The sequence below is a fragment of the Apis laboriosa genome, unplaced genomic scaffold (genome assembly GCF_014066325.1).
Source record: "Apis laboriosa isolate Shangri-la unplaced genomic scaffold, ASM1406632v1 scaffold12_cov154, whole genome shotgun sequence".
NCBI classification, from domain to species: domain Eukaryota; kingdom Metazoa; phylum Arthropoda; class Insecta; order Hymenoptera; family Apidae; genus Apis; species Apis laboriosa.
This window is the reverse complement of record NW_025221207.1, coordinates 3740043-3755053: the sequence shown is the minus strand read 5'-3', so window position 1 is coordinate 3755053 and position 15011 is coordinate 3740043. Positions and strand designations below refer to the sequence as shown.

At 42.7% G+C, this 15011-nt stretch overlaps 1 protein-coding gene across 8 annotated transcripts in view; it reads left to right on the top strand.

The window, feature by feature from the left end:
- Positions 1 to 602: 602 nt before the first annotated feature.
- LOC122720579 (RNA-binding protein Musashi homolog Rbp6) overlaps positions 603 to 15011 on the top strand; it is a 772925-nt gene continuing 758516 nt past the window's right edge. For 5 of the 8 annotated variants that reach the window (XM_043947367.1, XM_043947362.1, XM_043947366.1 and 2 more), the window contains exons 1-2: positions 1465 to 1891; positions 4680 to 4720. In XM_043947367.1, coding sequence (XP_043803302.1) covers positions 1827 to 1891; positions 4680 to 4720 — 106 coding nt within the window. In that variant the 5' untranslated portion in view covers positions 1465 to 1826. Of the gene's footprint in view, positions 633 to 1464; positions 1892 to 4268; positions 4469 to 4679; positions 4721 to 4813; positions 4985 to 15011 lie in introns of those variants that run through there. The other 3 variants (XM_043947364.1, XM_043947363.1, XM_043947368.1) reach the window with 3 other exon arrangements.

Sequence of the window (15011 nt, the reverse complement as noted above, 5' to 3'; positions counted from 1 at the left end):
CGCGCGGATCGCGCAGTGCGTAGGGTTCGCGTGGCGCGCGGACGAGGCAAGAGGGCGAAGCGAGCAAGCGGGCAAGTAGTGCAGGCGAGCGGGTGGTCGGACTTTTTCGAGCTAGGCTTTCGAAGCGAGGCGAGGCGAGGCGAGGCGAGGAAGCGAGCGAGGAAGCGAGCGGGCGAACAGGCGAGCAGGCGAGCAGGCCGCGGTCGGAGGCGGGTACGCGGTCGTGATCTTCCCCTCCCCTCCTTGGTCGTCCCGGCGGGCAGGGACGGCGCAAGCGCGAGATTCTCCCCCACCCCCGGTCGGCGGCGATAAAGAGAGACGGAAGGAACGGGTTGAAGCGGGAGGTGGATACCGATGGTGGGACAGAGAGAGGGACGCGGCACGGCGAGGATGAGAGAGACGGGTTGCACGCCCCGCTACCGCCGCCGAGACTGCCGCCGCCGCCGCCACCACCGCCGCCGCCGCCGCCGTTCTTCCCCGCCGTTTATACCTCCCCCCCTTCCCCGCGGCACCCCTTCCCCCCGCCCCGCGCCCCGAGAGCGCAGTGTCACGTCGAACCTCTCGCAGAGCGCGTCGCACGTCCGAGTACCGGCCGCCGCCCGTCATCAGTAGTCGCCGTACCGCGCAGCCACGTAACCTCTCACCTTCTCCTTAGTTTTTAGTAGTCAGTAGTAGGGGAGAGTGTGGAGAGAAAGAGGAGAGAGAGAGAGAGAGAGAGAGCGAGAGAGAGGGAGAGAAAGAAAGAGAGAAAGAGAGAGAGAGAGAGAGAGCGCGAGAGAAAGGGAGAGAAAGTGAAAGAAGAAAAGGAAAAAAAAAACGGAAAAGAAGAGAACGAGAAACAACGGGAAGCCGATATTGTGAGAAAAAGGGAGAAAACGAGAGGTCGACAGCCCGTTTTTTCGTCGTCGTGATCTCTACTCCTCGTCGCCGTCGTTGTCGTCGTCGTTTTCGACGTCGTCTTCGCCGTCGTCGTAACCGTCGTCGTCTACGTGCTACGTCTACGTCGTCGTCGTCGTCGTCGTCGTCGTCGTCGTCGTCATCCTCGTTGTCACCGTGTCCGCTGCCGCCGTCGTCGTAGTCGTGATCCGGCTCGACGCGACCAACACAGCGGATCATACACAAGTACACAGTTCGTCGAAATCGTAGTTCGAATCGAAAGGAAAACAAAAATACGGGGAACGAAGGAAAGGAGGAAGGGAGGACAAGAGAGGAAAACATAGTGTGTGCGAGCCGTGAAACGTACCGCGCGTACGTTTCGTTCCACGTTCCCACCGTCCCAGTACAGTCGTATAATTTATCGCGCGACAAGCAGAAGCGCAAAATCCCGAGGCGCACCTTCCGAAAACGACGGGAGCACCGCGCACATCGGGCTACCAGGGAAACAGAGAGAGATAGGTGAACAACAGGGAGGAGGAGGAGGAGGAGGAGGAGGAGGAGGAGGAGGAGGAGGAGGAGGAAGGAGCGCGAAGGTTAAAGAGGCGCGGAGTAAACGTAATAAACGGAAGAGGATCTGGGAGAGGATCAACGAGAGGTAGAAGCCGCGCGTGGTGATAAGTCGCGTGAAAGTGCGTGTCGTGTCGTGCCGTGACATCGGAAGCCGTTGACACGCGAAGGATCGAGTCGAGTCGAGGTGTTTTCCCATTCGACGGGGCGAACGCAGGGAGAAGATCGTTCAGGTGACGACGTGGTGACCAAAGGCGGAACAGCGAGAGAAGCGAGGCGGCTATCGGCTGCCATTGCCACTGGTACTAGTGTTACCATAGCCACTGCAACCCCGGACACGCGAGAGCGTTGTCATAACGACAAGCCGTGCGCCGCGCGTCGCTATGGAGGCCCAGAACCAGGAAATCGTTGCGAGCGGTTCGCCAGCCGAGGTGCCGAACGATCCAGGGTACGAGAAACCAGGATATCCCGATCCCAAAAACAGGGATCTCCGCTACATCCGCCATTAATCGAGATCGAGCGTGCGTTCGAAAGTGTGTTTTTATGTCGCGCGCGAACCGAGCTATTTTGCGTCGTGTTGTTCCTCGTCGCCTTGTGTTTCTGTTCCTCTGCTCCACGTTTTTCGAGTGTTTATTATGTTGATGCTTTCTTATCGTTTCGATACGAATCATTCGTCGTATGATACGAAAATGATTCATGTTTGTTATTGCGCGGTTCGCTTCGTTTCGTTATTATCGCTCGGTTATCCGTACCCGACATCGTCCTAAATTGTTGTTTTCGTGGATTTTTTCGTCGCCGTGATAACGCATAGTTGGGAGCGTATATATATATATATATATATATAGTGTTTACGTTTGCCGGACGCGTGAATATGCGTGCCACGGCGCTCTCCTCGAACCGGTAGCGCCTTCTTTCAGTGATCAGCATCCCCCTCGAGCCTTGATGAAAGGAAGGGAGACGAAGGGGAAAGGTTAGATGAATGGGAAAGAGGAACAGCAGGGGTCGTGGAGAAAGGGGTGAGGCAGGGAGGGAAACAGAAGTGTGACTCAACACCTTTGAATTTTGCCGCCAACGACAGTTCAATAATTTCGAAAATGAATCTTTTTCGGATATCGAGAAGTGACGGATAAATGAATGTTCGTTGAAGAAATGTCGAGGAAAAAAAAAGAAAAAATAACGAGGAAACCATTGTGCTTCGAAGGGGTAAATACGGTGGTGTCACGTGATGGTGAAAGTTTTCCGGCCCTCGAGCCACAGTGTCTCGCGTCACCACGTGACTCGTGAATAAAAACAGAGGAGAAGCTCGGCTGGTTTATCAATCACCGGTTCAAACTCCTCGGGACGTTTCGTTTTTTTGTGGACGTAACCGCGTGTGTGTGTGTGTGTATGTGTGTGGTGTATACATATAACGTGTGTCGTCGAGGAAATACAAACACATGGAACGTTAAAATCCTTTCACGGGGATGACAAAGTTTAGCAATTCTAGTGTAAAGTTAGACAGGTTGGTGGTGCATCGCTCGCGCGATCGATTCCGACGACATATGATCAATGGTTCGTCCTATTAATTCTCTTGAACCTATCAACGGGGTATAGTGCGGTAGCCTACTCCAGTTCTTCGTATCACGAAGACCTAAAGAGAGAACCGAAGAGGCATCGGAGGGAACGGGGAGTGAGGATAAAGAGGGAGGAATGCGTGGGTGAGGGGAATAGGTTATATCGTGCCACGGAAAATCGATGTTCAAATGCGCCACCACGTGATTACGTCCACAACGCGAGAGTGTTATCTTGGTGGATATACAGCTCACAGCGATAATCTTTGCTTCCCAGTAATGCCAATGCATTAGATTGCTCGTGTTATGACCTTCTTTTCGAACGTACCGAGGAGAAAAAAGTGCGGAAGTATATAGGAGTATAGGAGGAAGTGCATGAGAGGAAAAAAAATTATATGCATTTTCTCATGGATTCACGACTCGATTAATAAACGCTGGTATCGACGTTAATAACAACGTATTGCAGATCGATCTATTTCGTACAACGCGTTAAATTATTTCGTGTCGGTTAGTTCGTGCCGCAATTACCGTGCAGTATTTATACGTTCATTGACAAGAATGTATTTGCTATAAAGACGTTATTTGTACACGACGTTACGAGGCACTGTTAAAACTTATTCATTCGTGATTGACTGACGCGTCATCAGGAGCGGCGAGGTTGTTCAAATAAAACTGTGTTTTGACGACTGGTGACAATGGAAATAATTGACGGTATTAGGAGATGTAACAACGCGTATCGATTTAAATAAGTATTTAACAGTGATTAGAATAACTATTGAATGAGTAATAAAAGTGAATCTATCCGGTTTCGAAATCTCCCGGCGGTATTTATCCCTAGATATACGAATTGGCGTTAGAAATTTTATTTTACAATAAAATGGTTTATGTGCTATTGGTTATTTGCATAAGAATAGCAACGAAGAATAATATTTCTACGCGTTCTTAAAGAACTCTTGCTCTAACAAGTTAAACACGATATATTTAAACGAGTCTGTATCTAGAATACATTTACATTACGACCACGCGTTTACCGTGCCCTTGCGAACTCGCGATGCGTAAAAGCTTTTACGGTACCGATTACGATAGTATTTCTCGTAAACCGGTTAATAAGTACGATCTGGTACGGCAATGTAGAGCTAGACTTGATTCGTTGCAAGAGGGGATAATTTATTTTATATATAATTTATTAAATTTCAAGAACGTCGCAAATTAGGAATAAAATATTTTCTCGACGTTATGTTCGTCATCATTAGACAAATTTAAATTCAAATAATCACCATCAATTTTAATGTAGATAATTTTAAGCAATTTAGTTACTCAAAATTAATAGGATCGATAAATATTATCAGTATCGAAGAAAGAAGGCGCTCAGGTACGAGGAGAGCACGTGTTTGTTGTGTTTCGCGCGTGAATCGTTTGATTTCTGTTTTAAATGGATGCAACGTCTCGGAAATTGAACGACGTGTTTTAATGAGGTTATTATTAATGCATAAAGAAAAAAAAAATATCCGCGAGTTGTTCAGTTGTTGGTTGATGTGTGGTGACACCTGCCGTCGACAAACGGAGACTGCGCAGGGGGTCACAATACCGGAAGTTACCCTCTGCCGGCAGTCTCCCCTATCTTCCTTCATCTGCCGGAGATGCAACCTGATGCCGATGCTGATGGATTCATCTTTCTTTTTCTAGGAAAATGTTCATCGGTGGTCTATCATGGCAGACCAGTCCAGGTATGTGGTCGATATTTTTGTTTAAAAAAGAAATATCGATTTTTGATCTCAGCGATCGCTTTCAAACGAAGCGCCTTCTATCGTTTGCACCGTTCGTGCGCGCGCATCCAGAAGGTTAAATTCGAAGCGTTACATGCGCGTCCAACTGTCGTTCAAAAGTCGACGCGCATACGTTCTGTTTTGTGCAGTGATGAGTGGTTTTAATTTACTTTGTGTTGTAATCCTGATACGCCTTTGAAGTTATTCAGGATGAGAGGAAGTAAGGTAGGATCACATAATACTTTTCTATTGATTTTTAGATCGATATCGTGTAAAATATCTGTCACTCATACGTTTCGATTTCACGTGTCCGTTGAGAGGTTAGATTGGCGATGAATTTATAACGTAATTTACGATTAATATATTAATTAGATGATATATTCTGTTTTCCGAGTTCATTTAAAACGAAATGAACAAGTAAAATATGAATAATATGAATAGGATATTCATATTGATTTTCCATATCGATATTCTGTATAGGGACAAGCTTGCTTGCTTGTATTAGAGAGTCCTCTATCTTTCATATTCAACACATAGATAGGATTTATGTTATATACTATATAACATACTATGTTATATACTATCGTTCGGATCATCATACATATATCGATATTAAGTATTATTTAAACTGATTATTGTTTTTTAATTATTTAGTTGAAATATTCAATCAAATTTATTATCAAGGAATTGTCATATTTGAAATGTAATCAAACATAACCATTAAGCTAACCATTAAGCTAACCATTAACCTAATCATTCAGAGCAATATTTAAAGTAGGTAAATGCAAAAATCATTCGTTAATCGGTTTAAAATTGCGAATTACACGACTATGAACTATGAATTTTACTATTTATAGTTATTTAAATAGAAAATTATTATCGATTTGACAAATTTACGATAAAATTATATTATCTCGAAACAATCGAAATATTTTTTTATTACTTGTATCGTAAAATAGTCTTGCTCGTTATCAGATAACAATATATTACGCGAAGCAATATAATTATAAATATCAAAGAATCGCGAAAATATTCAGGACGAGCGAAGAAGTGGTCTTTTCGTGCGAAAAAGAGTTGCTTTATAGGAATGAAGGGAGCGTGCGTGGTCGATGAGGTAATGATGAGGAGCACGTGCAAATTCAAGGCGTTCCTTTTGACGAGCTTCGGCTCGGCCTCTTGCTCGCGTGTTCGAGTGTTCGAGTTAGCAGTCCTTTTATCTTCGTTAAGAGACTCGTGCCGTTCGGGTATAGGGAAGAAGGGAGACAGAAAAAAAAAAAAAGAAAAAATTGCCTCGACGAGAAGTTGGAACGCGGAACGATAATCGTATCTGGTACCAAATGGCCACGAATCGCAACGCGCGTCTTTCGCTTGTCGGCGAAAAAAAAAAATAAAAGCGCGTATAAGAACTCGTGAATCGTGATAAGATTGAAAAGAATAATTGATAAATCGAGGTGTGCATGTGACACGATTTTGAGAAATTACCGGAGCCGCGAGAAACGCGACACGATCTCGCGTGTCGTAAAGATTTGATCATTCGTCACGTGCAACCATTGGAGAAATCGCGTTGGATACGAGCCTCGGATGGTTCTTTCGCGAGTCTTGGATCGAAAAAGAGGACGATTTTATATCGATGAGCTAAGGAACGATAATGGGACGATAAATGTCGCGGTTTCGTAGGATAAAATTGTTTCTCTTGAAATGGGAATATAAGGATCAAGGAATCGTAAGAACGTTTTCGTCGTAGTTTTTTTCACTCGAGATGAAGTTAGTTTCTCTTTCGTTTCTCTCCATTTTTATTTTTCGAGATCATCGAACGAATCGTTCAAATAAATCGTTTAATAATAATAATTCCGAAGGAATAATCGTTCAGAGAAGGATATAATGTTCTATAGCATAATGAGACTAGGAATTAAATTCTTCGACGAATCGTATAGCAATTATTTCTGATTACGGTCAGATAGGTTCGTAACATAATTAGCGATGCAATGTTTCGCCGATCTATACAAGTTTTTCCTCTTGGTCGGCTCCAATTAAACGATCTCTCTCTCTCTCTCTCTTTCTCTCTCTCTGCTAAATTATTCAATTACGAAAAAAATGTTTGTCCATTATCATGCGGAATTCGTAGGAAAAATGCATGTTAAATTACGTGACATTTAATTAACCTTTCAAACACAGTTAAAAGAAAATTGTCCTTTTTGTTTCTTTTGTGATTTCTTTATTTTTTTTTATTTCGGATCTTTCGTCACTTCTTAGATGAACTTGCCACGTGAGCGAGAAGAGATCGTCCAATTTCTCATAAAATCGATGATAATTTTGTAATTATCTCGAGAAAGAAACTTTATTCGTTTCGAAGAAAAACTTTCAAACTATGCATCTAAAAAACGACGAACAAAGACGTTCTTATTCGAATTAATATAATTATGCCACATGACCAAGATTGTCCGTATTGCAAAATTAATCACGATTGATTAGAAATCAGCAAATAATTTGTAGAGTTTTCAAAATTTTGACAGATATTTTCTGATACATTTATTAAACTCGTGTTCAAATTCTTTTTATTGTTCCATGAAATGAGTCATAGAAGTTAAATTGATCAACTCCATTAAGATAAGTCAAATTTGCATAATTATAAAGTAACGTTATCGGTGAAATTTTGCAAGTCACAAATTATAATCTTTTCCAGTTAATATCGTTATATAATAACAATTTTGATAATAGAACGATCAAAGATTGTACAGATTATATTTTTACCTCAATTTTCTCAATTGATATTAGAAACTACTACGTTGCGTGTAAGTTAAAACTAGATTTTCGAAAGAGGAACATTAACATCTTATTCATGAATAGAAAGTGAAAACTCGCCATACCGGTTACTACGATTAAACTTAATTGAATTTATCTAATTACCATCGCGCAAAAGAAAACGGGAATAAATGCTCGAGGAAATAAAATTAATTCGAAGACGCGCTTTTAATACACCGTTACACCGCAATGGATTATTAGCCGTGACTATCTTCTCTTTAACTAACACACAACGAAGGTATGCATAACATTTTGCATTCGCTAATTCTTCGATCATTAACATACCGTGATAATGTACGAATTACCGGAGCAAATTCTCAAACGTTGCATAATCTCGCCGCGCTAAACGCGTGCACACTTTATCCACGAGATTAATATTTCGAGAAACGGTCTCGGGCGCTTTTTGTCAATTACGCTCCGCTGAAATAGTTTTCGTAACTCAGGGACGAGAATCTCCTGGAAAAAGAATAAAAGGAACGAAGGCGGAGTAGGCTCATTAGCGTTATTTGCCGTCGTTACATAAGTCGTGTACTACTATCTCGCTTCATCCACTCTTCCATCGTTCGTCTCGTTTTCTTTGTCGGAACAGCCTTTCCCGTGACTCGATTCCACGCGATGAAAAGTGAAACAATACGCGAAAAAAAAAGAAAAAGAAAAAGAGAACATCGAAACTGGAGGAAGAGCTCTTTTCCGTTTCACGCGCGTATCCATTTTCTCGTTGGGGCTCTGTGATAAATCTACGCGCAAATGTTCTAAAACTTAAGAGAATCCTCGGATAAGAATAAACTTCGGTCGGAAACGGTTTCGAGATTTCGCGGTGGACGACGAATTTGCCGGTGAATTATCGTGGAACAATGATCGATCGATGCCACGTTCGCGCTCCATTTCCAACGGTTCAGCCTTCCTTTCATCGGCGACGCTGCGAGAAAGCGTGTCTGAGGTAGAAAAAGCGGAGCAGTCGTCCGGCCGTTGTGCACCGTCGTAAAACCGTGTTTTGCGCCGCTCTGTTCCGCAAAAGTTCATAGGTACAAAGATGCGGTGTGCGGCAAGCGTGGGAAAGCGCCTACGTGTATGTTGCTTCTATGGTTCATCGCGGATATGGAGCGAGTTACCGTCTGAAACAGTAGGTCTGAAATAATTGTATTCGTGGAAAATGACTGGGCCGGGCCGAGGAGTTCTTTGCCCTCCTTCTCCAGTCTCGAGTTTTCTCTCAACAGGGTTCATTCATAGGTTGAAACGAAAGTCGATTTAAGATTTTATATTTTAGATCGCGTGGAAATTTGATTAATGGCGGGGTATTAGAAAATTTAAAAATATATCTAAGCCAACTTGAGTTAAAGATGAGAGAAGTTACGTGAATATGTATTCGAAAGTGCTTCCTTATATATATCTCCTACCGAGATACCGTACGAGTGTAGGATTATAAAATAGCAGGTAGTGTCGTTAAGTAAAAATATAACAAGGTCTGGAACACGTGTAAAGCTTAAGCTACTTAAATTGTATATAAGGAATTGCATATAAAAAAAGGGAATGCACAAATGAAATATCATCCTTTTCTTTATCAGAATCTTGTATTAATATTCTAAATATTAACGTGCCCAGTAAACGAATAAAAAAAGATCCTAAATAGATAAAAATCCTATTTTAAATGTATTTCCACTTCGATCATCTACTTCTGAATCACTCGGTATATCGGATCACCAGAGATCCACGATTGTTCGCCGTGAATTCCATTAAATATCGCAATCCCGTATAAACTATTAGTATGTATCAGATATACTTTAGCATTCCTAGGTCTCGTTTCGTTCTACCTTTCTCTTTCACCTTTTCCCACTGAAAAAGCGCATTGCCGTGACCGAGACGAGCCAGTTTGTCGTTGCGTCGAAAAGAAAGAGAGACAAAGAGAGAAAGATAAGAAAACGGAAGAAACGAAACAGAGTCAGAGTGGCGAGGAAAAATACTCGTTCTTCTCGGTTATATCTATCCGCGTTAGCGTGTCCACGTCAAGGCGGTCGTGCACGGAAGACCTCGTGGTGCGTGCGACTCGTGAGCGGAGCTCGGGTTCGCTTCACCGATCGCTTCATCGTGGCGCACGAAGTTTCGCGAGGCTTACGAGACAGTGTCGCATTACGAGCCGCATAATCCCGCGTGTTGGAACGTAATACGGAATCGCTGGTTCCGGTACCGAGTTGGCGGTGTGTTACGCAAACGCTCGCCTATCATTGAAATCGTTTCGGTTTAGCTTCGATTTCTTTCTTTTTTTTTTTTTCCTATTTTTTTTCTCTTCCTTTTTTTTTTCTCTTCCTGATAGAAATTGATTTTACTTTCTACGAAGAATTTTCTACGTAGAACAATTTCGATCGAGTGATTTATTTATTTATTTATTTATTTTTTTTTTGGGAAAAAATAACTTTCTCTCTTCGTTCGTGAAAGTTTACGATGATCTTTTGAAGATTCGTTTATTTTTTTTTTTTTTTCAATTTTTACTTTGAATGATGACATTTTACACGCCATTATCGAATCTTTGAAAGAGGGGAAGGAGGATTCGTTAACGATGATGACAATTTAAAGGGAAGCGATTTAAAAGAAAAGATTCTTTGTCTCTTTGAATCTCGGTTGAAAGAGATCAGGACAGGTTTTCGAAATCCAATCCATCGAGACCACCGCACGTTTCCGTTTATATTTGATTGGCCGCTGAGGGTTTCGGCGGCCCATTGTGATCAGGCAGACGTTTCTAACCGGTGTGTTTGCCGATTCAATCGGTTATTCGCAGTGCGTATATTAATGTACGTATATTACACGATAATGCGATTTCAAAATGCGGTTTCGCGTCCAAAGAGTGATTACGTATTAATCATGTGTGATCACGGACGATGTGTAATTTGTCAGGGAGATTTGATGGATCGAACAATATGAGACGGTTAAAAAAGATTCGCTAATTAATGGTCAGTTTAATATCTTCTTGTTAAAATGTAGACGTAAAAATATCAGGGGATTGTAAAATGATTTTAGAATCCGAGGTTATGACAACTCGGGAAATAAAACCGAGGATTTATTTCGTTTTGTTTAATGCAAACTATGCTCGCTTGCTTCTATTCGTCGGAATATGCACATGGAATAATAGTCATCGGTGATTACGCGTTTACGACAGTTACGTGCTATTGCAAGGTAACAAAATGTTATGCGTGACAGTAACCATAAAGGCAGAGCTAGGAAAGATAAGAATATTCGAGGAAACTAATGATGATCTTTTCCTCGTCTCGCTGAGAGAACGACGAGCAATGTATCTAGATTCACTTATATCGTTTCAAATCGTCTCTTCCTTTTTTTTTTTTTTTTTTTTTGCCAATCCTCCAAAATAGAAACGAGCCAGTTTCCACTTCATCCCCCCATTTTATCTTACCGCCGTTCCTCCGCAATATTTTCCAAAAATATCGATTCCCGCTGATCTGCTCGCCATTTGCATACCGCGACGATTGTCTCGACGAGCGTCTTTGTTTAAGCCCCCCCCTCCACCCATCGGTAGTCACGCTTTCCAACAATTATATTTTTCACTTGGCAGTTGTTCACCTCGATATCCAGAGTTATCGTAGCTTGGTTCGAGCCATAATCTCGCCTTTTATGATTTTATCGCAGGGGAGTTGCATATACGTGCACGCGTCACAGTTTAACGGCAAGCACATGCTCGATCGTGGAAGGATATCCGAGATGTGTGCCATTTTTTTCGCTTCGTGTTTTACGTTTGCCCTTTTGTTTACCGTCTCTCGCCGAGATTACGAGCGGCGTTACCTTAATCCGTTTCATTCTCCGTGATTTCAAGATATATCCAGCATAGTTCCACGTACGTACCACGCGTAAAAACTTTTTTTTCTTGTTACTCGCGGGACGTAAAACCGCACGTTCTCAGATATGGATATTTGTACACGTGGAAAAAATTTGAAATTTTTTTTTCTTTTTTTTTTTCTTCCCTACGTTTCGCGATTACGTAGAAAAGAAAAAAAAAAACACACACACACACATATATACACACACTCGTTATAGAGATGTCGAGCACAATGGTGTTCGACAATGGCAACGACTCTTCAATTCGAGCATAGAATCCAATGAAATCCTGATCCGTGTCGATGCGTCTGGTTTCACTGGATGGTTTCACTACCACGATTATTTTTCTTCCCACCGTTTTCTTCCACGATTTTATCTTTACATCCGACGATCGTTGTAAGAAATTGTAAATAGGTAAAATTGGTATCTCGTGTGTCACTTACGAACAACTATTTATAAGTTTGAAAAATATTTTTGCAATTACGTAACCGATGTAAGTAGGCTCGGCTAGCTTTTCACGTAGAAGATCGAGATTTGCCGGATAACTGGTTTTTCCTCTCGTACGCACGTGGTTTTCATTGGCCGGCGCCTTGATATTTCAAGTCATTCAAATGGTTACTTGGCAGTTTGGGCCGGTTCCAGGTATTGTCGAAACATCGTGGCACAACGTGCACAATGCTTACGAACGTGCATCAGTTTGCACCTAACTCTCATCGCTTTCTGCGCCGGTTAACGACAATACCGTGTTATACCGACGAAAAAACGAGTACACAGCGATGAAAGCTTCCAATTCAAATTGCTTTCCGTCATAGCCTCGGCCGCCGCGCATTGTTTCTACAATTTCGACTGTACGTAATAATTTATTGTTTCGTGCAACACAAGCAACGGATCGCGATTCGAGAGCGATGCAAATCGCACTATTCCGTTTTTAATATCAAATAATGTTTTTTTTTTTTTTTTTCTTTTTATCTTTCTTCCCCCTTCTCGAGGGAAAACAATACGTTTCACTGTCACCGCCTTTTGACAGACATTTTGCATTTGATTACCCTCTTTGTTCCCGTGTCCCGTTTTAAGTGGAATCGGTACAGTCACGGATCAGAAGTAACAATAATGATCATTTTCTTATTCAACGATTGAAAATTACGTAATTTTTCCTATAATTATTGCAAATCATTAATTCATCGCGTTACAATATAAGAGAATAAAAAAACTAATTTACACGTAATTATTTTTGAAGTATAATAACCTTAATTCTTACGTATAACCATTATCATAATTATCATAATGGTTCTCTCTTTTTTTTTCTTTTTTTTTTTTTTTCATAAATCTATTCAACGTGTTTCTCAGAATTCAATTAAGAAAGTAGATATATTTTAATAGGAAATATATCATTAATTGTCGATGAATAATTCAGTATTCGCGTTAAATGAAAAAAAAAAAAAAAAAAAAAAGAAAAGAAAAGAAAAGCGTGTTACGCATCGAACGATTCAAGAAGACGAATCTCTGATCTGCCAGGCTCGTAATTCGTTATACGCGCGCGTTATCAGCTTCAAAGCTGCGAAGACACGATTCCGAACCGACGATAGGAAAAGCGACATGACATTTTTCCCGACTTCGTCGTCGCCTTTGTCGTCTTAGCCGACGCGGTGTCTGATGCAATCGTGCGCAACAGACTCTCCTCGACACTCTCGCTATTTTTAAACGTAATTGCACCCGGCCGTTTTAATAGGCGAACTCTAGAAAGAGCGTGGCTTAAAGATGGAAAGGAGAAGAGTGTACGGATGGACGGAAATTTGTCTTCGTTCTTTCACGGATTTCGCGTGGCGCCAATTTGCACCCCGCTTTTTCCGCTTCTATTTCTGCCTGCATTATAGAAACGTTTCGCGCGGACAGTACAATGATTTTACGCAGGAGATTCGCAACCATTTATATCGCCAGTCGTGATAAACAAAGCGAGGAAATGAATCATTAACACGATTCGTAGATATTCGTGCGCCACTTGATTCCTATCCATCCATTAAATTTATTCGCATTTATTCGTTTATCTTTCCATAAATTCTTCCTCATCTGTCTATCTCCTTCAATCATTCCTTCTTCTCCAATATTCATATTACACATATCTTCTCCATTAGAAAATATATATATATATCCTCGTTGATTTGACTTGAAGTAATTAACAAAACTCGAAACTAATTTGTGTTGAAAATCTTGCGTTGGCATTAACTCTTATTTCTCGCCACGTACATACGTACGTACGTACGTACGTTTCGTCCACTCCTCGCCTCATCTCCTCGATAATCTTTTCTAAACCGCTCCTCCTTTTTTTTGTTTAAAGAGAGGAGGAGCGTGGAGGAGCGAACGATAAGTTAACTCGACGAACGGAACGGTAGGAGGTAGAGATTGGCTACAGGATGGTCGCCCATGCAGCCACTCTTAAACTAACGCCAATTAGTAGCGCGGCACACCGCGGAGTACACTATAAATAGGCCGTTAGATAGGTCTGGGTTGAATTGGGTAAGCGTTAGGTTGCGTATTAACGGGCCGCTAATGACGCAGCGTGCGCGCAATGCGGGGGCAGGGGGCGTTCTCGTGCGTCCCGTTCTCGCATCGAAAATTCGTTTCTAATTTTGCGACCTGTCTCTGACTGGCGCTGCCTGTGATGAAAACTCGCGCGCGAATCCGGGATACGCGCGGGGAAACCCATAAAGCGGCGCGGATCCGCACGCGGTTGTCACGGGGCCAATTTAATTTCGCCGGGGGTATATTAGATAGCGCGGGACGAGGCGTTTCAATTTTGGATCGTTAAAGGCGATGCGTGGGAAGTGTGGGAGGAAGCTCGCCTCGCGCGTATTTGCGTGCAGGATGTTCCAACGGGCGCGCCCCTCTCGCTGTTTAATCCGATCCGCGGATTGGAAACGCGAAATTGCCACGGAATCGTATCGTCGAACGGCGTCGAATCCTCCTCCTCCTCCTCCTCCTTCTCTTCTCCGTGCACAGGGAAGCTTTGCTCGCGTGCCTCGAAGAGATAGGGATCCTTTTTCAATTTTCGATCCGACGTAAGTCGGATCTTTGATTCGATTACGATCAAGGGGAGGGAGGGAGAGGGAGCGATTAATGGTGAAAAGTTGAAGGAAGAAAACGCGACCGCGTTTCTCTCGGTTCGACGGTTTCGTTGGGCGTTCTGGGTGGTGAATGAGAAGAAGAGGTAAATGGCGAACCGTCGGGCTGGAAAGGGTAGAGCACGAGGCCATCGAGGGGAGGCGGAGAGAGGCGGGAGGGAGGACGGAAGAAAAGGAAGAAGAGGGAGTCGATCGGTCAGCTGACTGATGGCTGGCTGCTCGTCCTTGTCCCCCTTCGCCTCTTCCTCGTTCGTTTGAAAGCCGCTAAAGGGGGCCTTAATTACGCAACTAGGTCGAAAGGGGCGTCTAATTTATTTGCAGCGACATAGGTGACTGCTTGCGGGCCTCTCCGCGACAGCTAGCTTGTTAGCGAGGCGTATTTGTTAACGTAAAGGGAGGTCAATGACTCTTGTGACATCGTTTCGGTTTACGTTTTCAACGTCACGTTTTTTTGTCGGTTTCTTCTTTTTCTTTTCTTTCCTTTTTTTTTCTTTTTTTTTTTTTTTTTT